The sequence below is a fragment of the Ranitomeya imitator genome, chromosome 2 (genome assembly GCF_032444005.1).
Source record: "Ranitomeya imitator isolate aRanImi1 chromosome 2, aRanImi1.pri, whole genome shotgun sequence".
Lineage (NCBI taxonomy): Eukaryota > Metazoa > Chordata > Amphibia > Anura > Dendrobatidae > Ranitomeya > Ranitomeya imitator.
In genome coordinates, this window is record NC_091283.1 from 135,261,268 (window position 1) to 135,285,085 (window position 23,818).

At 44.1% G+C, this 23,818-nt stretch overlaps 1 protein-coding gene across 1 annotated transcript in view; it reads left to right on the plus strand.

Moving 5' to 3' along the window:
- The window catches only part of TEX11 (testis expressed 11), a 222,369-nt gene that overhangs the window by 81,429 nt on the left and 117,122 nt on the right, over window positions 1-23,818 (plus strand). Inside the window, exons 11-12 of the mRNA XM_069754504.1 lie at window positions 1,529-1,607; window positions 5,021-5,172. Coding sequence (XP_069610605.1) covers window positions 1,529-1,607; window positions 5,021-5,172 — 231 coding nt within the window. The remainder of the gene's footprint in view (window positions 1-1,528; window positions 1,608-5,020; window positions 5,173-23,818) is intronic.

Sequence of the window (23,818 nt, forward strand, 5' to 3'; positions counted from 1 at the left end):
GAGCCCAACTCGCGAAAATTGTGTCACTGTCCAAATATTTCTGGCCCTAACTGTATATGTATATATATTATTACTTCATACAGCGCTAGATAGCTTTAAAGCCGGTAATTCAATTACCGGCTTTTGCTTTCTCCTTCCAAAACCCGACATGATATGAGACCTGGTTTACATACAGTAAACCATCTCATATCCCCATTTTTTTTGCATATTCCACACTACTAATGTCAGTAGTGTGTCTATGCAAAATTTGGCCGTTCTAGCTAGTAAATTAAGGGGTTAAATGGCGGAAAAAATTGGCGTGGGCTCCCGCACAATTTTCTCCGCCAGAGTGGTAAAGCCAGTGACTGAGGGCAGATATTAATAGCCTGGAGAGGGTCCACGGTTATTGGCCCCCCCTTGGCAAAAAACACCTGCCCCCAGCCACCCCAGAAAAGGCACATCTGGAAGATGCGCCTATTCTGGCACTTAGCCACTCTCTTCCCATTCCCGTGTAGCGGTGGGATATGGGGTAATGAAGGGTTAATGCCACCTTGCTATTGTAAGGTGACATTAAGCCAGATTAATAATGGAGAGGCGTCAATTATGACACCTATCCATTATTAATCCAATACTAGTAAAGGGTTAAAAAATACACAAACACATTATTAAAAATTATTTTAATGAAATAAAAACAAAGGTTTTTGTAATATTTTATTGAACGCCCAATCCAATCACTGAAGACCCTCGTTCTGTAACAAAAAAAACATAATAAACCAACAATATCCTTACCTTCCGCAGATCTGTAAAGTCCAACGATGTAAATCCATCTGAAGGGGTTAAAATATTTTGCAGCCACGAGCTTTGCTAATGCAGCCGCTCATGTCTGCAAAACCCCGGAGAATGTAGGTAAAGTAGGTCATTGACCTATATTTACCTGCATTTGCGGTGAGGTGCCCTCTGCTGGCTGTTCCTAGATCGTGGGAACCTTCCAAGAAAGCTCCCTGGCTCGAGTTCATATGAGGACAACCAGCAGAGGGCGCCCTCTTATGATCTCGAGCCAGGGAGCTTTTTTTTTTTGTTTTTTTTTTTACACATGGATCCCTTGTATAGCCATATGTCGGTTTTGCAAGCCTGCGATAAAAACACGCAGTACGGATGACATACGGATTACATACGGAGGATGCCATGCGCAAAAAACGCTGAAACACCCTGCCTACGGAGGAGCTACGGACCACTATTTTCGGGACTTTTCAGCGTATTACGGCCGTAATATACGGACCGTAATTTCATACGCTGAGTGTGAAGCCGGCCTTAGACCGCACACCCAAAAATCATACATTGATGTAATGCAACAAGGTAAAAATGTTTTAGATTAGCGGGCGACTAAGAAACTCATGTTCAATTGTGTACATTTTTGTACATTTCTTTCTTGAACTTCACTTGTACTATTGGTCTGTGGAAATTTATGGTACCTTTTACACTGCTTGAAATGACTGATTTCATTATTAATATGAAAAGTAGAACTAGATTTTTTTTTAAACTTTTACAGCAGTCACAGAAATACTGCATCATGAACTGTCTTTGGATATGTACCTGAACATTGTTAAACTACTTATGGAACAAAATAGGTAAGATGAGCTAGTAAGTAACTTGTATCCCCTGTTCTCGCCATACAACTTAATTTCTCTTTAGGAACTATGCTGTAAATTAAAAAAAAAAAAAAAAATGAATTGCCTAATTTACCTCTACTGCCCATAGCTACCAAACAGAGATCAGCTCACATTTTTTAAGCTTCTCTGGTAAAGTGAAAACTATGCTGTATTTGTTCTCCATAAAAACTAGTCTTGATTAATCTTACCCATTTATCTTTATCTAATGTTCAAACACCATATTTTTCAAGACATAACAAACCTCCAAACTCTAAAGTCATTTTTAGAAAAGAGACAATATTTCAATCATAACCTAAATAACACTATATCAACACTATTGCATTGCTAGCAAATTGTATACTGGCATGCCATTAGAGAGGAAATCTTTTATGCAGAAAGAAACTTCATATTTTCTAGCTAAATCAATTAGATCCACACTTATACAAATCCTTAATGGAAGAATTTAATTGACACTTCTCTTACAGTCGTGGCCAAGACAACTTGAGGCTGCACTAAAATATTGCATTTTTTCGTGTTCTCGGGCCATTTTCACCCAGTTACGACAAATTTGGTGGAGCTGGAGCAGAACGGGGCGCCGGAACGGCTGCTTGTCAAATTTATGACATGAGCATCTGACTCCAGCACGCCTCCTTATCAGGACAGGTCTTGATGAATCAAGGGCTATGTTCTAATTACTCACACAATTTTAACCCCTTTTTTCCTTTGTGCCTAGGAGGGAGAGTTCATTGTTCTCAGGACAACACTTAGGCTATGTGCACACGTTCAGGTTTTTTCGCTGTAAAAACGCTATAAAAACTCATTAAAACGCATACATTATGCATCCTATCATTTAGAATGCATTCTGCATGTTTTGTGCACATGATGCGTTTTTTTCCGCAAAAAAAACGCATCGCGGTAAAAAAAAGCAGCATGTTCATTAATTTTGTGGATTTTCTGCGTTTTTCCCGCTATTCTATGCATTTGGGAAAAAAACGCACAAAAAACGCACCAAAAATGCATTAAAAACGCATGAAAAACGTGAAAAAAACGCATGCGGATTTCTGGCAGAAATGTCCAGTTTTTGTCAGCAAAATTTCTGCAAGAAATCCTGACGTGTGCACATACCCTTAGGCTTGTCCTTTCTGAGGCTTAAACAGCCTCCAGGTTTCCAGCTCAAAAAAGTCCAGTTTTTAATATTATTTAATCCCACTGCTTCCCTGAGTAGTCAATTATTTTCTTTTTTATAATCTACCATAAGGGTCCAGATATATGGGCCTTTTTTCCTTAGTGCTAATTGTCACGGTCTTTACTAAGGAGACGTTGCTTCCAGGTAATAATGCAGAGCAGCCTGAAGACGCATCCCAGAGGATCCTGTGAAAAACACCCCCATGTTAAAGAGTATAAAAAGAAGCATTAAGTAAAAAGGCCCATATCATATGGTGGATTTAAAAAAAAAGAAAAAAGCAGGATACTCAGTAGAGCCGCAAGTATAAAAACAGAGCAAACGCTAGCCACTTTTTGTCTGGTGAAAAGGTCCTGTTTATGAATAAGTGGCTTGTGAACCGGATGCATTAAAAAAACTCCAAAAAGGGAGTTCATGGCCTATACGTACTTAATTTTTCCCACCCTTTTATTGTTCTTTACATTTTTTGTTTGTTTGTATAATGGACAGCAAGATTGAAGGTTTCTTTTATTGCACAGTCGGTTATGTGTATACACAACTGAAGCAGCAGTTTCAGGGTGAATACCTCTGGGGCAGATGTTGTCCACCAAGAAGCTTGTATCACAGTTCTGGAGGAGCAAAATGCAACACTGAGGGCTTTTGCACATGACCTTTTAAATCAGATGAGTGCTATCCATGGTTTTGAAGGATAGCACTCATACCCATGTTATTCTGTGGGGCTGTGAACATCTCCAATTTTGTTTCCTTGGACCAAGTGGAAAAATTGGTGACGCGTGTGCTAGATCAAAATTAGCAAGGGAAGTCTATAGGTCAGTGGAAAACATTTTTGCAGACTGACTAAATGGATAAAAAAATGTTTTCCATCTCCGAGAAACAGATCTCACTCTGATCAGAGTCTAATTGGCCTAATTAGGAAATTAACATTCTTTTCAGCTGCTTAGGATTTTAGTCATAGATACACAGTCAGCGCAGCTTCAGTTACTACTCCGTACACAGTGAGGGTGGCTGTAATCATGCTTCTGCACTGACTGACAGCTGAAACCACTGCACAACAGTGCTGAGCCGGCTGTCAGTCGGTGTTGGGGAATGCTTACAGACACAGCTCACTATGTACTTGGCAATAGTGGCTTAGTGGTTAGCACTGATGCTTTGCAGTGTTGGAGTCCTAGGTTCAAATTCCACTAAGGACAATATCTCCAAGGAGCTTCTATGTTCTCTCTATGTTTGGAAGGTTTTGCGCCGGTATCTCACAGTCAGTGGTTTATATAGTAAACTGTGCAATTAAATTATAGGAGAGGTTTTTAGTGTCTCGCAGGAAGTAGTAAATAAATTATATCTATACACTAGTTACTGTGGGACATTGAGTGCTAAAAATCACTCCTATTGTTGTACTGGGGCACAGTTTATTGTATAAATCATTGACTATGGGATTTAGCATTGGTAATTGGAGATTTATTGGGGTGCGTCCACTATTATTTAACTTATTTATTTATAATCTAGAAGATTATGCTTGTAAGGCCAGCAGGATATTGTCATGTATTAACTCAGGTGACATGGTTGTAATACAACCACTTCACAAATCGTTAGCGTGACCTCGTCTCAAATATGCAGTTCAGTTCTCAGCACCAGCTCATAGAAAGGATGACTTTGAGTTAGAAAAGATAAAGAAAAGCAACAAAACTGATACGGATTATGTTGGATATTAGTTATGTTATGAGAAAACATTTAAATATTTACATTAATTTAGTCTTGAAAGAGACTTCTAAAGGAGGACATGATTAACTTGAACAAATGGCCATACTAAAAGTGTGGTCAAAAGCTGTTACATGTAAACAGAACGCAAGGAAATTATGTGAAGTTATTTTCTGAATGTTTGGTCCAGTGGATCGAAAATTAGGATAAAGAGGGAAAAATTAATTGTTTTGAGGAGGACTGAATCATGCAATGTGGTTGCGCTCGTACTTTCTCATCCTTCCTCAGAACTCATAGAACATGTATTTTTTTTAACCATATTACCTATGTAATTACGGTATGTAACTATCAGTGCACAACAATTCAAAGTTTAGAATTAAAATAGATATTTTATAATGCTTAATTTGCTTGGCAGAGGCAAGGGATGGGCTATCATCTTTCAGCAACAGTAGCAGAAAATCTTTCGGGTCAAAAAGTGGAATTTACAAATCTTCTATTAATATTTATTATTTTATAGGGATGGTGTTGGATTTGATTTCCTCAAAATGGTCTGTAATCAATTTAATCAATCTCCTGATATTGGAAAGGCTCTACTTCTGCAAATTGAACTTTTGCTAAGACGGGGGAAAGAACTTCTAGCACGACAGAAAGTGGAAGATTTAATCACAGGTATGGATAAAAGTGGGAAAAAGTTTGAATTATGGGTTGCAATTGGTATATTGCTTTGTTACTGAATAGCATTAAATCGAATTACTAGCAAGTAGAATTGTTTACTGGCTATGCAATCCAATTGTGGTCTTCCAAACTCTATAACTAACATTTTATACCAGGCATTTTTTTAAATTCTATGTATTATTTTTACTATTATCATTTAGCGGCCTCCGGCTTCATCTCAAGCCATGGCGACTTGATGATGAATGCTTCGTAAGAAGATCAATCTTGTGCAATAATAGATAGGTCCTGCCATTATCTTGATAGTATCAAGCCATCGGGTGGCTGGTCTTCTACGACTTGTTTCTTCTATTATTCTGACCACAATGTCCTTCTCCAGTGATTGCTCTCTTCACATGAAGTTTCCAAAGTAGGAAAGTCATTGCTTGGTGATACTAGCTTCAAGTGACATATCTGGCTTTATTTATTCCAAAATTGATTTGTTTGTTCTTCTTGCTTTCCATGGTAATGATAATATCATTCCCCAACACCACATTTCAAAGGCGGCAATTCTTCTTATGTCTTGTTTCTTTAAAGTCCAAGTTTTGCATCCGTATGTTACCACAGAAAATACCAAAATATGTACAAACCATGAAAGACAAACTGTTTGTCGCCAGAGAAATGTTCCTTGTTTTGGAGATCTTTCCAGTGACTTCATTCATTGCCATCCATCTCAAATGTGTCGTACCTGGCAGTAGTCAATATCTTTGTCTAGTGTTGAATAGGTTCTTTAGAAGGGCATAGATCTGGGGATTTATTCTCATGAAATATAAGCTGAACTGGATGGACAAATGTCTTTTTTCGGCCTTGCTAACTATGTAATAGCAGTCCCATGTACCAGGTTTCCATCTTGACACTCTACTAAGTCCTTCATTCCATCTACGCTTGTTTCTATCAATACTGTGTCATCTGCATATTTTAAGAATGTTGATGATTTGTCCATATGCAAATTGCCTCTTCAGAGAAAAAGAGGACTTTAACTCTATAGCGCCATCTGTTGGAAGTAGCAGTCCTACAAGTCACAATCAACCCTTTAACGAGTCGTGCAATATGACTTAGGATAAAAGCCAAATCAGTATCTCAATTCGCAGACACGGTGTTTCGGACTGTTGGCCCTCGTCAGTGCGAAGCATGAGAACTAATTTGGCTAGGTGACAGGCTCTGGTGATGATTTATCCAGCAATTTTGATTTCTTTTTCGGCAAGTCCAGTCTTCCTGAAAATATCTTCTACGTATAAAATGAAGAGAAATGGTGACAGGATGTAGACTTGTCTGATGCCTTGCTCTACTTTCAACCATGCAGTGTCCCATTTATACTGTTGCTTCTTGGTTGATGTAAAGGTTCCTAATGAGGCTGATCAGATGATTCAGCTGTGTATTTTAGAGTGTTGGTGATTCATCCAGAATTTTGATTCCTTCCCAGTTTTTAGCAAGTCCAGCCTTCCTGAAAATAGCTTTTGCATATAAATTGAAGGTAAATCATAACAGTATGCAGCCTTGTCTGACGCCTCGCTTTACTTTGAACCATGTCATATCCTGTTCTGACTGCTGCTTCTTGGTCGATATAAAGGTTTCTAATAAGGCTGATCAGATAGTTCAGCACACCCATATCCTTCATGGCATTCGAAAGTTTCTAATAATCAACACAGTCAAAGGCTTTGCTGTAGTCGATGAAGCAAAAAATAGAGCTCCTTGTATTCTTTGACCTTTTCCATTATCCATTTAGTGTTAGCAATCACATCTCTTGTTCCTCTCCCTTTTATGAATCCTGTTTGTTCCTCTACCAGTTATTTGTCAAAGTAAGGCTGTAACAGTCTTTGTGCCACGATCCATTTTTGGATTTGTGGCAGCTCTGGTTCCACTTAGTTTAAAAATTTTTTTCCTTATGGACCATTTGGGGTCAATTTCAATTTCTCCCCCCCCCACCACCACCCGCAATCTGATGTTGCTGCAGTGCTCCTGGGTCAGCTGATGCAGGTGGTGACCACTCCCACCATCCTTTAAAAGGTCACCTGATGCATCAGCTGACTGGTGATAGAGCAATCTTCAGTGACCAAGCCTGAGTGAGGAGCTCTCTGGGTGCAGTGGTGCTTCTGCTGGGTTCATTATCCTGGTGCCTTTATTCTGCTGTGTGGTGCTTTGCAGCAGAGAAAGCTAAGTGTTTATTTCCTCGTCCCTTTTGTGTTTGTCACTATCCCCCGTGTTAAGGGGAACCTATCAACTAAAATATGATCTAATAGAGTGTGAGCTATACATTCCCCAACTACTTGTGAAATCCCCCGACTCCGCATAAATCCCCCATAAGTACCTTTTATATTGCTCCCACGCTGTATGGAAATATCCTCGGTCCGGTCCGATGGGCATTGGTTCTGGCCCCTCTCCCCACCCCAAATCGGCGTGCTGTACGCATTCCATTCTGTGAATAGCGTCGTTCGCATACAGGTCCCGCGCGTGCGCCTTCAAATTGCCTTCTGCACATGCGCAGTATGCTTTGCCCAACTGCGGGCAAAGCCGAAAAGCATTAGTACGCATGCACCGGTAAACTACCTCCTGGAACACAACAAAAGACTTTAGGGACATAGTACTTCCGGAGAATGCACACTAATGCTTTTCGGCTTTGCCTGCAGTTGGAAAAAGCATACTGCGCACGCGCAGAAGACAATTTGAAGGCGCACGCGCGGGACCTGTATGCGAACAACGCTAGGAGCGCGGCCAGGTAAGAAGAAAGGTTTTTTTTATATTTTAATTGAAAGCGGCAATGTTTCAGGATGGAGACACAAGGACGGGAGCAGGATTGGAGACACAGGGGCAGAATGCAGACATGGGGGCAGAATGGAGACAAAGGGGTAGAATTGGAGACACGGGGCCGAATTGCAGACACGGGGGCAGAATGGAGACAAGGGGGCAGAATGGAGACTGTGGGGCACAATGGAGACACAAGGGGTAGAATGGACACAGTGGGGCAGAATGGTGACAAGGGGGCAGAATTGAGACATGGGGCAGAATTGAGACATGGGGCAGAATTGAGACATGGGGCAGAATGGAGACACTGGGGCAGAATGGAGACACTGGGGCAGAATGGAGACACTGGGGCAGAATGGAGACAGTGGGCAGAATGGAGACACGGGGCAAAATGGAGACAGATCGGGCAGGAATAAGGGGCAGGATGGAGACAGATGGGGCAGGATCATGAGACAGATGGTGTAGGATGGAGACAGATGGGGTAGGATCATGGGACAGATGGGCCAGGATCATGGGGCGGGATGGGGAGATCATATTGGGCAGGATTGGACATCACAAGGGGGCAGGATAGGAGAACATATGGCTGGAGCCAGGAATGAGACACACGGGGGCCAGGATGGGGAATATTGTTACCATAGGGGCTAATTAAGGGATATTATTACTGCAGCAATGTATTTATTTTATTTTTTGAGGATACTGTTTTAAATGGGGGTGGGGCGATCCTGTTACTGTGCAGACCAACACTGTTGCTTTTTTTCTTCATCTGTTGTAGTTTAGAATTTGGGGGAAAAAAAAGTAATGTGTTCTGCAAGCGGTGCTCTAGATAACTGTTATTTCCTGCAGAGACGAGCCCTGGCTGGATGAAGTGACGGCGGTCTGTGCTGGATGAAGATTTAAAAGCAAACATGAAGGACTTCACCTAGAGATGTCACTGGCGAGTCAGTGTGTTAGCTGTACACTGATGCTATACACTGAATACTATATACAGTGGTCCAGTGTACAATGTCACCAGTGATCACAGTATTACTTTTACATTATACACTATATACAGAGCACCAGTGTATAATGTCACTGCTGATCACTGTATTACCTGTACACAGACACTGCATACTAAGTACTGATCTCCTGTGAATACTGGCACTTATGGTGATATTAGTATTGTGTTTTTTGTATTACTGATCAATATTGTAGTATTCAGTCACTATGTGGTGGTAATATGTTGTCCGGCCATGGTGTGTCGGTATTTGTTCCTTACATGTGCTATTATTTGGTCACTATGTGGTGGTAATATGTGGTCTGGTCATGGTGCGGGCGTATTTCTTTCCCTGTATGTGGTATTATTGGTGATCATATGGTGGTAATATGTGGTCTGGTCATGGTGCGGTGGTATTTGTCCCTTGTATGTGGTATTATTGGTGATCATATGGTGGTAATATGTGGTCTGGTCATGGTGCGTTGGTTTTTGTCCCCTGTATGTGGTATTGGTCATTTTAAAAATTGAAAAATAAATACAAATATACCTAACTTGTATTGGATACTTTAACAAATGTTTAATAGGTTAGAGTAGGGTAGGGCCCGACCCTGCCGTGGTGGCGGCGTTAAAAATCTTTTGACTGTGGACAGTTCAAGGGGCGGAGTCTCAAGGGGGCCCCAAAAATTTTGCCAGTATAGGGCCCGGAAATTCCTAGTGGTAGCCCTGAGTTGGACCCACACTGATCTATCATTTGTCTCCTATGGTTTTTGAAGTCTAAAGTACTCCTTTAGACTGAATGTTTAGTTCATTAGCTAATAGGAGGAGGTGCCAGCATTAGCACAGATGCAGGAAAGACCTGATGGGCCCCAAGGTGCATTGCATAGAGTGTCCACATATGGTGCTGAGATTTTAGCCTGGTGTCAAGAGCCCAACCTGTTTTAAATTGTGTTTTTAGGCTATGTGCACACATTGCGGATTAGGCTTAGGAATTTCTGGTGCGGATTCTGCCTCTCCTGGCAGAAAACGCACCTGCGGATTTGTTGCGTTTTTTGTGCGGTTCCGCAGCGTTTTTGTGCGTTTTTGCTGCGGTTTTCTTGCTGATTTGCTGCGTCTTTTACCCCTGCGGTTTTCTATAATGGAATGGGTACAAAAACGCTGCAGATTCACATAAAAGAAGTGACATGCTACTTTTAAACCGCAGCGTTTCCACAGCAGATTTTCCGCAAAGTATGCACAGCATTTTTTTTTCTCATTGATTTACATTGTACTGTAAATCAATTGCGGATTTGCAGCGTTTCTGCACCTCAAAAAACGCTGCAGATCCAGAGAGAATCCGCAACGTGTGCACATACCCTTAAAGTCACATTGCATAAAGTATCACATTTGCAGAGCCCCTGAGGTACCAATACAGCAGAAACACCTCAGAAGGGACCCCATTTTGGATATTGTACCTGTCACAAAATCTAGGATTGTCTTGAGCACAGCTACTCTACAGAATTTTATAACACTGGGTTGTGAAACTGAAAAATGTTTTTTTACAATAAAATGTTACTTCATCCCCAAATATTTAATAGACAAGGAGTAATGGAAAGGATTAAAAAGCCGCCTTGCAAGTCCTGCCTGCAGTACTATCTGATTTGGTTTGTGTGTTCATCTCAACCTAAAGCTCAGCCTCACTTCTATTTCATCTCCATCTGTAACTAAAAAGTCTTCTTACTTTGGCCTATATTTGTTATATCATCCCAACTTCCTCACGTACTCATTTTTATTGTAACATTCTGAATGTATGTTCTTGTTTTGGTTATTAATTTGCAATCAAGACTGATGAAGGGTCTCCTATCTGAAGGCTTGCAAAGTATAACTTTCTGATTAGCCAATAATGGTATCCTTCCTTCCTTTTGTCTTCTTTGACAAAAGTATTCCCAGTATCTGCCATAGTTAAAAAAAAAAAAAAAAAAACAGAACAAAAACACATGCAGTGAGCTCCTCCTAGTGACCGGAGAAAGAATTGTATCATTTATTTTTACTTCTCTACAGCTCAGAGGGATTTCCAGGTTCTCAGAAAACCTAAGACACCTAAGTGAATGAAATGTAGTACAAAGTGGACTGGTAAACTCCGGTCCACTCAAATCTCCTTTCCTCGGCTCTTGTATGTTCCTTACACAACTGTCTCTCCATCAGATTGTTTACCACAATTGAAGCCTTTAGACCCAACCTGCAAAAACCACCTCTTTTAGAACAGCCTACAACCTACAATAAACCTGCTGCCACTTTATTGCTAACAGTGTCAGACTGGGGTGCCAAGGGCCCACCAGTAACCAATTCCAGGCCCCACTTTTCAGCTACATGCAAATGTGACATTATACTCAATCACAAGTTAATGTAACAATGAGCTAGGTAGATTGATAAATGCATAAGATGCTGACTCTGTCTGTACATAGTGATTCATGTATATTGTGCCAAGTAGTGCTCAGGGTGGTGCGTGGTGGTCCATTCTTGCACAGGAGCCCACTGGAGGATTCTCCTGCTCTCCTGTCCAAGCCTGCTAACAGAGTTGTTCCAACTCCTACCACAACCCACTGTGTCCTTCCCCAGTCCCAGTCGATTGTAAGCCTATGAGGGCAGGGTTCTCTTTCCTTCTGTACCAGTTGTTTGATTGTAAGCTTTTGTTTATTATACTTTCTTGTATTTTGTGTATGTGTTATAGTGGTGCTTTAAAGTTTGTGAACCCGTCAGAACTTTCCATATGATTTTAAATTAGAAAAGGGGACCAAATAAAACAAATGAGTAAAATAAATTACTGTATATACTCGAGTATAAGTCGACCCGAGTATAAGCCGACCCCCCCTAATTTTGCAACAAAAAACTGAGAAAACTTATTGACTCGAGTATAAGCCTAGGGTGGAAAATGCAGCAGCTACCAGTAAATGTCAAAAATAAAAATAGATACCAGTAAAAGTAAAATTAATTGAGGCATCAGTAAGATGCTCCATATAAAATAGGCTCCATATAATGCTCCATACAGTTCATTATGGCCCCATAAGATGCTCCATACAAAATAGGCCCCATATAATGCTCCATACAGTTCATTATGGCCCCATAAGATGCTCCATACAAAATAGGCCCCATATAATGCTCCATACAGTTCATTATGGCCCCATAAAATGCTCCATACAAAATAGGCCCCATATAATTCTCCATACAGTTCATTATGGCCCCATAAGATGCTCCATACAAAATAGGCTCCATATAATGCTCCATACAGTTCATTATGGTTGTACAATTAAGGTACCGTATATACTCGTATATAAGCTGAGTTTTTCAGCACTTTTTTTGTGCTGAAAACGCCCCCTCTCCCTAAAGACTGCGGGGGAGGGGGAGCGGGCGAGCAGCAGGGTCACAGGAGGCAGGAGCTGGTGGCTGCGGCTAAAGCCTGTACCCTCTGCTAAAGAAGAATTAATATTCACTGCACGTGCAATGAATATTAATTTCTCTTATAGAGCACACAGTGTCAGCCGCAGCAGCCGGTTCCAGCAGCAGCCGGGCTATCATGGGTGCACGCTACTTAAGTGTAATGAATATTCACCTCTCTCCACTCCCATAGGCGTTGAGAGAGGTGAATATTCGTTACCTTAATGAGCGAGGACATGTGATCGCTCAGCCGCAGATGCTGCTGGCACAAGAACAAGATGATGCGAGGGAGCGTAGGGAAAGTAAGTAGGGTGTAGTTTTTTATGCTTTTCTCATGGGGGCCACGAATGCAAGGATAGGGCTGAGGAGCCATGCATACAAGGATGGGGATAAGGAGCCATGCATACAAGGATGGGAATAAGAAGCCACACAGACAAGGATGCGAATAAGGAGCCATGCAGACAAGGATGGGAATACACCAAACTCATCGGACTAACATTACAAGTTGCCGAATGAAGAGATCCAGAAAAAATTAAAAGTACAATGCTTTATTCATAAAAACCATAACGATGAAATCCTAGTAGAATATCAGAGTGCCCTAACGAGGGGGGACATTGAACTGTGTGCTAAACAATCAATCAAGAATAAGTAATACATATTACCAGAAAGGCAGGTATAAAGGTGGAGATTGCAGTCACACAGAGGTCTCAGCGTCCCTCCTCACCCCAACACACGTTTCACATCCAGCGTCTTCTGGGGGCTGTCCTGGTAATATGTACTACTTATTCTTGATTGAATGTATATTATTATTATACTTACCTAGTGAAGCAGCTTAATGCATTGTGCAATTTTATGTGTAAGTCACTGGACTGTAATTAAATTGGCCATAGGCATCTAGTATGGGTGTTTGATTTGCCGGACGTTTAGCACACAGTTCAATGTCCCCCGTAGTTAGGGTGCTCTGATATTCTAGTATTTTGATTTTATCATGCATTATAGTTTTTATAAATAATATGAATAAAGCATTGTAATTTTAATTTTTTCTGGATCTCTTCATTCGGCAACTTGTTAGGTTAGTCCGATAAGTTTGGTTTATCTGTTGTGAAGTGCCAGCTCTTCTTTACTACTGGATACCTGTATGTAATCAGTCAAGGATAGGAATAAGGAGCCATGCAGACAAGGATGGGGATAAGGAGCCATGCATATGCAGCGCCTCAGGGTCCTGGTCGTTGCAGTAATGTAATTTACCTCTAGGGGAAAGTGATATTACGTTTGGAGGCATAGAAGGACTACTGAATCCAGGTATCACAAACATACAACACATTTCGCACTCCAGGCCACCAGGGGGAGCTCTGCTCCTAATTATTAGGGCACTCCTCACACTTAGGTAAAACTGGTTGCCTGGGGAGGAAGTTAGTTTGTTGCTGGCTGAGCTTTGCTCAGGTAGTTGGTCACTGACAGGGGTGGGATCCTGTCAGAGATCGATACAGAAGGACACGGAGCTGTGCATGCCCTTAGTGCGGCAGTTTCTAGAAAGAGACACTGAAGGAGAACTGTATTGTAGAGAGGGTGAAGAAGTCATAGCAAATGAGTGGATATCAGAGGAGTTCTGCCCTACACAGGCTGCCTCCTTCTGAGGTGCAGGATCCCAGTAGCCGGAAGAGTGAGGGAGCAACGATCCCTTATGCCTTGCTCCAGAGTTTGGCAGCACAGCTAATGTCACATTACCTGTCCGCCCCTACACCCAGGAGGCAAGGTGGCACCCCTTAGAGGCTGGGGCATGGTAGAGTCCCTGTAAAATGCCTCAAGCCACCAGTTATACGGGTTTGTCCTATCCATCTTGGGGACAGAGAGAGAGAGACACAACATCTACAACATCTGTGAGGACCTTATGAGAAGCTTAGCAGTAAGGGGCTACAACACAATGGCACTAGAGGAAGGCTACTCATTTCTACCTGGACAAGGGGACTCTGGACTTGCCTCCAAACTGGCCGGACTCTGTCTGCCCTGTGATCTGGTGCTCTGGACTGTGGATGCTGAAGTCTTCAGTAAAAGGTAAAGAGACTGCAACCTTGTGTCCTCTTTCTTCTCTGCGCCTCTCACCATCCACACACTGGGAAGCCCTGGGGACATACTTCACCTGTGGGAAGGTATACCATCTAGCTACCATAACATCACCCCAGCAGACCCCTTAAAGCAGCGTCGGTCACTCTGACCGAATACCACAGGTGGCGTCACGAACACAAACTTTATCCCTTTAAAAACCTTTCCCTTTAACACGGACGTCCCAGGGCCGTGGACCAGGTCAGCCACCGTGACATCCCCCCGTGAACCGAAGGACCCAGTACCGAGTACCCCATGGTCCCATGGGGGCGCTCCACAGACAAGGATTGGGATAAGGAGCCAGATGAGTTGCCCGCCAGGGCCGTGGGGTACCTGGCACCAGGTCCGGTGTTCACAGGGGGATGTCACGGTGGTGACCCGGTCCATGGCCCTGGGCACCCATGTAAAAGGGGAAAGTCTTTAAAAAACGGATTTGGTGAATAGAGTTTATGTTCGTGACGCCACCTGTGGTATTCGGTCAGTGGGGACCGACGCTGCTTTAAGGGGTCCTCTGGGGTGATGTTATGGCAGCTTTCTTTAAAGTGCAGAACTTTCCTACAAATGGAGACTACCCCTACGGGTATACTGCATCAGGTCCGGTTAATTCATAAGTGCAACATTAGACATCTTCAATACTTTCTGCACATAACACTATCAGGATTCAAGTTTCATTTTTACCCATTATATTAACTCTCTAACTCACTAATTTATTAACTATCTGGCATGTAAAGTACAGTTCTGACTAATTTCAAATATTACTTCAACAAAGTGCAACAAGTCAACATTCCCTTTTTAGGGTGCAAACAACTTTCAAGTCTTTCAATACGGAGGTAGTACAATTAATTGTGCAATTAATACAGCAGCAAAGATGCGAGGGACCCGTCATAAACCCCAACATAGGGTTTGGGCGGGCTACAAGGCGTGTATCCAGACCCAGAATCCTGCCACGCCAAACGGGTTTTTCTTCAGGTCTCTGTAAAACAAGGCAACTTTCACAGTAATAATAGAAACAGTCTCTTAAAAGCTTCTTTGTAAAACCAGTAGGAAGCACCTAAATAGGTGCCAACTATGTACAATAAAGTTTGTGAATCATTCACTGTCCATGATTCTGCAGTTCTTTAAACAGTGAAACTCTTAGTGCAAAGAAACTCTTTAGTGCTTAAACTCCTTAGTGCAACATCCTTGGTCAGGTAAAACAAACTTTTAAACAGTTAACTTATTCACAGTCATGTTCAAATTTGTGCAATTCTAGTTCTTTTTCCAAGGTAGCACTTGGCGCTGAATACTTCCTGGCCTGGGAATATCATGTGTCAAGGTTACTCCTGCTGACAATGTCATGGGTTTTGTGCTCATGTACTGTCAAGTCATGTCCTACAATGGGGGTCTGTGTAGCCTGGGTACACGTGATGGTTGGCATTATGGCCACTGCTGTCTCAGTGGTGGTGATGGTGCACACTATCGTCTTGGTGGTGGTGCAAGCGAGTGTCACAGTGTGAGTGGTAGTGGCTACTTTGGAGCTAGGTGGCGCTACTGGTGCCTTTGGTTTAGCAAGCTTTGGGGCAGTGTCTCTGTGTTTTTTCACGTTCAGTGCGTACCACCCTTTATCACCTAGATGCCTGGTGTACATGACACGATCGCCGGGGTAAAAATCCCTGTCGGGGTGTCCTTCCCAGAGGTGGGACTCCATGTCCCTCCTGTTGACAAAGATTTCTGTGTACAGGCCTGGCTCTTTAACCCCTTCATGACCCAGCCTATTTTGACCTTAAAGACCTTGCCGTTTTTTGCAATTCTGACCAGTGTCCCTTTATGAGGTAATAACTCAGGAACGCTTCAATGGATCCTAGCGGTTCTGAGATTCTTTTTTCGTGACATATTGGGCTTCATGTTAGTGGTAAATTTAGGTCAATAAATTCTGTGTTTATTTGTGATAAAAACGGAAATTTGGCGAAAATTTTGAAAATTTCGCAATTTTCACATTTTGAATTTTTATTCTGTTAAACCAGAGAGGTATGTGACACAAAATAGTTAATAAATAACATTTCCCACACGTCTACTTTACATCAGCACAATTTTGGAAACAAAATTTTTTTTTGCTAGGAAGTTATAAGGGTTAAAATTTGACCAGCGATTTCTCATTTTTACAACGAAATTTACAAAACCATTTTTTTAGGGACCACCTCATTCTAAAAACTGCACTCCTCAAGGTGCACAAAACCACATTCCAGAAGTTTATTAACCCTTCAGGTGCTTCACAGCAGCAGAAGCAACATGGAAGGAAAAAATGAACATTTAACTTTTTAGTCACAAAAATGATTTTTCAGCAACAATTTTTTTATTTTCCCAATGGTAAAAGGAGAAACTGAACAACCAAAGTTGTTGTCCAATTTGTCCTGAGTACGCTGATACCTCATATGTGGGGGTAAACCACTGTTTGGGCGCACGGCAGAGCTTGGAAGGGAAGGAGCGCCATTTGACTTTTTGAATGAAAAATTGGCTGCACTCTTTAGCGGACACCATGTCACGTTTGGAGAGCCCCCGTGTGCCTAAAAATTGGAGCTCCCCCACAAGTGACCCCATTTTGGAAACTAGACGCCCCAAGGAACTTATCTAGATGCATAGTGAGCCCTTTCAACCCCCAGGTGCTTCACAAATTGATCCGTAAAAATGAAAAAGTATTATTTTTTCACAAAAAAAATTCTTTTAGCCTCAATTTTTTCATTTTCACATGGACAACAGGATAAAATGGATCCTAAAATTTGTTTGGCAATTTCTCCTGAGTACATCGATACCTCACATGTGGGGGTAAACCACTGTTTGGGCACATGGTAAGGCTCGGAAGGGAAGGAGCGCCATTTGACTTTTTGAATGAAAAATTATCTCCATCGTTAGCGGACACCATGTCGCGTTTGGAAAGACCCTGTGTGCTTAAACATTGGAGCTCCCCCACAAGTGACCCCATTTTGGAAACTGGACCCCCCAAGGAACTTATCTAGATGCCTAGTGAGCACTTTAAACCCTCAGGTGCTTCACAAATTGATCCGTAAAAATGAAAAAGTACTTTTTTTTCACAAAAAATTTCTTTTCTCCTCAATTTTTTCATTTTCACATGGGCAATAGGATAAAATGGATCCTAAAATTTGTTGAGCAATTTCTCCCGAGTACGCCGATACCTCATATGTGGGGGTAAACCACTGTTTGGGCACACGGCATGGCTCGGAAGGGAAGGCGCGCCTTTTGACTTTTTGAATGGAAAATTAGCTCCAATTGTTAGCGGACACCATGTCGCATTTGGAGAGCCCCTGTGTGCCTATGCAATGGAGCTCCCCCACAAGTGACCCCATTTTGGAAACTAGACCCCCCAAGGAACTTATCTAGATGCATACTGAGCACTTTAAACCCCCAGGTGCTTCACAGAAGTTTATAATGCAGGGCCATGAAAATAAAAAATAATTTTTCTTTTCTCAAAAATGATTTTTTAGCCTGGAATTTCCTATTTTGCCAATGGTAATAGGAGAAATTGGACCACAAATGTTGTTGTCCAGTTTGTCCTGAGTACGCAGATACCCCATATGTGGGGGTAAACCACTGTTTGGGCGCACGGCAGGGCTCAGAAGGGAAGGCACGCCATTTGGCTTTTTAAATGGAAAATTAGCTCCAATCATTAGCGGACACCATGTCGCGTTTGGAGAGCCCCTGTGTGCCTAAACATTGGAGATCCCCCACAAATGACCCCATTTTGGAAACTAGACCCCCAAAGGAACTAATCTAGATGTGTGGTGAGCACTTTGAACCCTCAAGTGCTTCACAGAAGTTTATAACGCAGAGCCATGAAAATAAAAAAAAAATTCTTTTCTCAAAAATGATTTTTTAGCCCGCAATTTTTTATTTTCCCAAGGGTAACAGGAGAAATTTGACCCCAAAAGTTGTTGTCCAGTTTCTCCTGAGTACGCTGATACCCCATATGTGGGGGTAAACCACTGTTTAGGCACATGCTGGGGCTCGGAAGTGAAGTAGTGACGTTTTGAAATGCAGACTTTGATGGAATGCTCTGCGGGCGTCACGTTGCGTTTGCAGAGCCCCTGATGTGGCTAAACAGTAGAAACCCACAAGTGACCCCATTTTGGAAACTAGACCCTGAAAGGAACTTATCTAGATGTGTGGTGAGCACTTTGAACCCCCAAGTGCTTCACAGAAGTTCATAACACAGAGCAGTGAAAATAATAAATACGTTTTCTTTCCTCAAAAATAATTTTTTAGCCCAGAATTTTTTATTTTCCCAAGGGTAACAGGAGAAATTGGACCCAAAAAGTTGTTGTCCAGTTTCTCCTGAGTAAGCTGATACCCCATGTGTGGGGGTAAACCACTGTTTGGGCACACGTGGGGGCTCAGAAGGGAATTAGTGACTTTTGAAATGCAGACTTTGATGGAATGGTCTGCGGGCGTCACATTGCGTTTGCAGAGCCCCTGGTGTGCCTAAACAGTAGAAACCCCCCACAAGTGACCCCATTTTGGAAACTAGACCCCCAAAGGAACTTATCTAGATAGTGGTGAGCACTTTCAACCCCCAAGTGCTTTACAGAAGTTTATAACGCAGAGCCGTGAAAATAATAAATACGTTTTCTTTCCTCAAAAATAATTTTTTAGCCCAGAATTTTTTATTTTCCCAAGGGTTACAGGAGAAATTGGACCCAAAAAGTTGTTGTCCAGTTTCTCCTGAGTACGCTGATACCCCATGTGTGGGGGTAAACCACTGTTTGGGCACACGTCAGGGCTCAGAAGGGAAGTAGTGACTTTTGAAATGCAGACTTTGATGGAATGGTCTGCGGACGTCATGTTGCGTTTGCAGAGCCCCTGGTGTGCCTAAACAGTAGAAACCCCCCACAAGTGACCCCATTTTGGAAACTAGACCCCCCAAGGAACTTATCTAGATATGTGTTGAGCACTTTGAACCCCCAAGTGCTTCACAGACGTTTACAACGCAGAGCCGTGAAAATAAAAAATCATTTTTCTTTCCTCAAAAATGATGTTTTAGCAAGCAATTTTTTATTTTCTCAAGGGTAACAGGAGAAATTGGACCCCAGTAATTGTTGTGCAGTTTGTCCTGAGTATGCTGGTACCCCATATGTGGGGGTAAACCACTGTTTGGGCACACGTCGGGGCTCGGAAGTGAGGGAGCACCATTTGACTTTTTGAATACAAGATTGGCTGGAATCAATGGTGGCGCCATGTTGCGTTTGGAGACCCCCTGATGTGCCTAAACAGTGGAAACCCCTCAATTCTAACTCCAACACACCCCTAAACCTTATCCCAACTGTAGCCGTAACCCTAATCACAACCCTAACCCCAACACACCCGTAACCCCAACACACCCCTAACCCTAACCACAACCCTAATTCCAACCCAACCCTAACCCTAAGGCTATGTGCCACAACGTTGCGGATTCGTATGAGATTTTTCAGCACCATTTTTGAAAAATCCGCGGGTAAAAGGCACTGCGTTTTACCTGCGGATTTACCGCGGATTGCCAGTGTTTTTTGTGCGGATTTCACCTGCGGATTCCTATTGAGGAACAGGTGTAAAACGCTGCGGAATCCGCACAAAGAATTGACATGCTGCGGAAAATACAACGCAGCGTTCCCGCGCGGTATTTTCCGCACCATGGGCACAGCGGATTTGGTTTTCCATATGTTTACATGGTACTGTAAACCTGATGGAACACTGCTGCGAATCCGCAGCCAAATCTGCACCGTGTGCACATAGCCTAATTCTAAAGGTATGTGCACACGCTGCGGAAAACGCTGCGGATCCGCAGCAGTTTCCCATGAGTTTACAGTTCAATGTAAACCTATGGGAAACAAAAATCGCTGCACGGAAACGCAGCGGTTTACATTCCGCAGCATGTCACTTCTTTCTGCGGATTCCGCAGCCGTTTTACAACTGCTCCAATAGAAAATCGCAGTTGTAAAACCGCAGTGAAATGCGCAGAAAAACCGCGGTAAATCCACAGCGGTTTAGCACTGCGGATTTATCAAATCCTATGCGGAAAAATCCGCATAGGACCAGAATACGTGTGCACATCCCGAACCCTAACCCTACCCCTAACCCTACCCCTAACCCTAACCCTAGTTCTTACCCCAACCTTAGTGGAAAAAAAAATATATATTTTTTTTATTTGTCCCTACCTATGGGGGTGACAAGGGGGGGGGTCATTTACTTTTTTTTTTATTTTGATCACTGAGATAGGTTATATCTCAGTGATCAAAATTCACTCTGGAACGAATCTGCCGGCCGGCAGATTCGGCGGGCGCACTGCACATGCGCCCGCCATTTTGGAAGATGGCGGCGCCCAGGAAAGAAGATAGACGGACCCCGGGAGGCCGGGTAAGTATAAGGGGGGGGAGATCAGGGCACGGGGGGGCATCGGAGCACGGGGGGGTGGATCGGAGCATGGGGGGGTGGATCGGAACACGGGGGGGTGGATTGGAGCACGGGGTGGGGATCGCTGTGCGGGTGGTTGGATCGGAGCACGGGGGGGATCACTGTGCGGGGGGGGATCGCTGTGCGGGGGGGGATCGGAGTGCGGGGGGTTTGATTGGAGCATGGGGGGGTGTGATTGGAGCACGGGGGAGCGGACAGGAGGACGGGGGAGTGGAGCACAGGACGGAGGGGAGCGGACCACAGATCGGGGGGCTGGGGGGGCGATCGGTGGGGTGGGGGCACATTAGTGTTTCCAGCCATGGCCGATGATATTGCAGCATCGGCCATGGCTGGATTGTAATATTTCACCATTTTTTTAGGTGAAATATTACAAATCGCTCTGATTGGCAGTTTCACTTTCAACAGCCAATCAGAGCGATCGTAGCCACGGGGGGGCTGAAGCCACCCCCCTGGACTAAACTACCACTCCCCCTGTCCCTGCAGATCGGGCGAAATGGGAGTTAACCCTTTCACCCGATCTGCAGGGACGCGATCTTTCCATGACGCATATGCTGCGTCATGGGTCGGAATGGCACCGACTTTCATGATGCAGCGTATGTGTCAAAGGTCGGGAAGGGGTTAATGAAACCCCAACCTTTTTGGAGTCTGAAGGCTACCACTGTGCCCTAATCCAGCGGGGCCTGGTTTGTCTGGCGGTCCTTGCGGGCCTGGGCCTTGGCACATAAGTCCCTCTCATCAAAGGCTCTGTGCTGGGCCTTGGACTCCTCCTCCTTAGCCTCCCATTTGTGGGCAAGTTGTTGCTTGTATTCTTCCCAGCTTAGAACTTCTAGGGTCTCCCCTTCCTTCTTTTCCACCCCGGGGCACACCATAAGGTCTGTCCCAGGGATCACCCAGCCATAGACAGTCCTTTACGTATAGATCTCACTCGGCAGGCTGGTGGGCTGGATTGGGGCTTTCATAAAGCATTCCATCCCCGTGACCTGGTCCCATTCCCGAAGGATTTGAAGTCGTGTGGATCTATGACGGGGCGGTGCAGCGACTGGGCCCACTAACAGTTCCTCGGCTACCTGGGCAGGGTCAGCATCCTTACCTGCCACTGCGGTGTCTCCAGTGGAGGTCTCCTCCGCTGGTGTCGGGAGCTGTTGGACAGGACGCGGGTTCTGCAGTTCTTCCACTGGTGCCGCCTTGCACGTGGTTCCGGCGTCCAGCTGCATCCGCAGGAGCTGGTCGATGAGCTCTTCCACTCCGATCTGCAGAAGTTTGGGGACGGCAGGTGCTGGCTCACCGCAGCTTTCTTCTGGGTGGCTGAGAGAGTCCTCCGCTTCCACCCCACGCCCTGGTTCTGGGCTGCTGGTCATGGCGTCCTCCACGTTGCTCTCTTTGTCTGGGTCTCTCTCTCGCTCTCTCCTTCATGGGCGGAACTACTTCTTCCTCTTCCTTCCCCCATTCAGGATCAGGAGGCGGATCTCTGTAGCTGATGGACATGTCCGCATGGTACAGTAATACTTGGATTGGGCGGCCATTATTTTTGCGCCGTGCAACTAGTCCCCGCCCACGATGGCGCACTTGTCTTTTCCAGCGCTCCTCGTGGCGCTATAATGGTGGCAGTAATGGCGGCAATTTTGGCGGTACTTCACAATGCACAGTCTCAATAAATCACAGTTAGGCACAGTCTCTAAGGCACACATGAGCCGATTTGCTGGGTCAGTCCATCATGTTCGTGACGCCAAGATGAGTCGCCCACCAGGGCTGTGGGGTACCCGGTCCGGTGTTCACAGGGGAATGTCACGGTGGTGACCCGGTGCGTGGCCCTGAGCGTCTATGTAAAAGGGGAAAATCTTTAAAAGGGATTTGGTGAATAGAGTTTATGTTCATGACACCACCTGTGGTATTTGGTCAGTGGGGACTGACGCTGCTTTAAGGGGTCCTCTGGGGTGATGTTATGGCAGCTAGAAGGTATAACTTCCCACAGGTGAAGTATGTCTCCCAGTGTGTAGATGGAAGATGGTGAATGGTGCAGTAAAGAATGAGGACACAGGTTTGCAGTCTATTTACCTGTTTTACTGAAGACTTCAGGCAGCCACAGTCCAGGGTACCAGATCACAGGGCAGGCAGGTTCCGGCCGGCTTGGAAGCGAATCCAGAGTCCCCTTTACCAGGTGGAGTTAAAAGCCTTCTTCTAGCGCGGTGGTGTTGTAGTCCCTTACTGCCTATGGCTTCAGATAAGGTCCTCACAGTTCTTCTCTCTGTCCCCCATATAGGATAGGACAATACCTGCATGACAGGTAACTCGAGCCATTGTACATGGACTCTAGCACACCACGGGCTCTATGTGTTACTGTTTCTCAGGTGTATGGCGGACAGGTAACTTGCAGTTCCGCTGTCCTGCCAGTCTCTGCTATAAGTCGTAGATACCCTTACAACCTCGGTGTTCCGACTACCGGTGATCTGCGCCTCAGACGGAGACAGCCTGCTCTTAGCTGGTCTCCCCTGATGTTACTCTCCTGTGCTTCGCTCTCTTGCATGCTCACTAAACAATGTTCGGCTTTCTGTATGTCTCTTTCCAGGAGCTGTAGAACTTGAGACTACACGGCCCCTTCAGACCTTCTAACACTCTGTCGGTCTCCTCTCTTCTGTCTTTCTGAAAACCTAATCCCTCTTTCCCTCCAAACCACAATATATATATAGGGGAGTCACCTAGAAATAGGATCAAAAGCTCAACCTTGTGACCTGGAGTGTGAACATGTTGTATGCATTGTGGTTACCTGATAAGAGATATCCTTCATCGCTTCCAAACGTAACATCACTCACCCCGTGAGGTAAGCAATGCTATTGTGACGACCAGGACCCTGGGGCGCAAAACATGCAGACAAGGATGGGAATAAGGAGCCATGCAGACAAGGATGGGAATAAGGAACCATGCATGCCAGGATGGGAA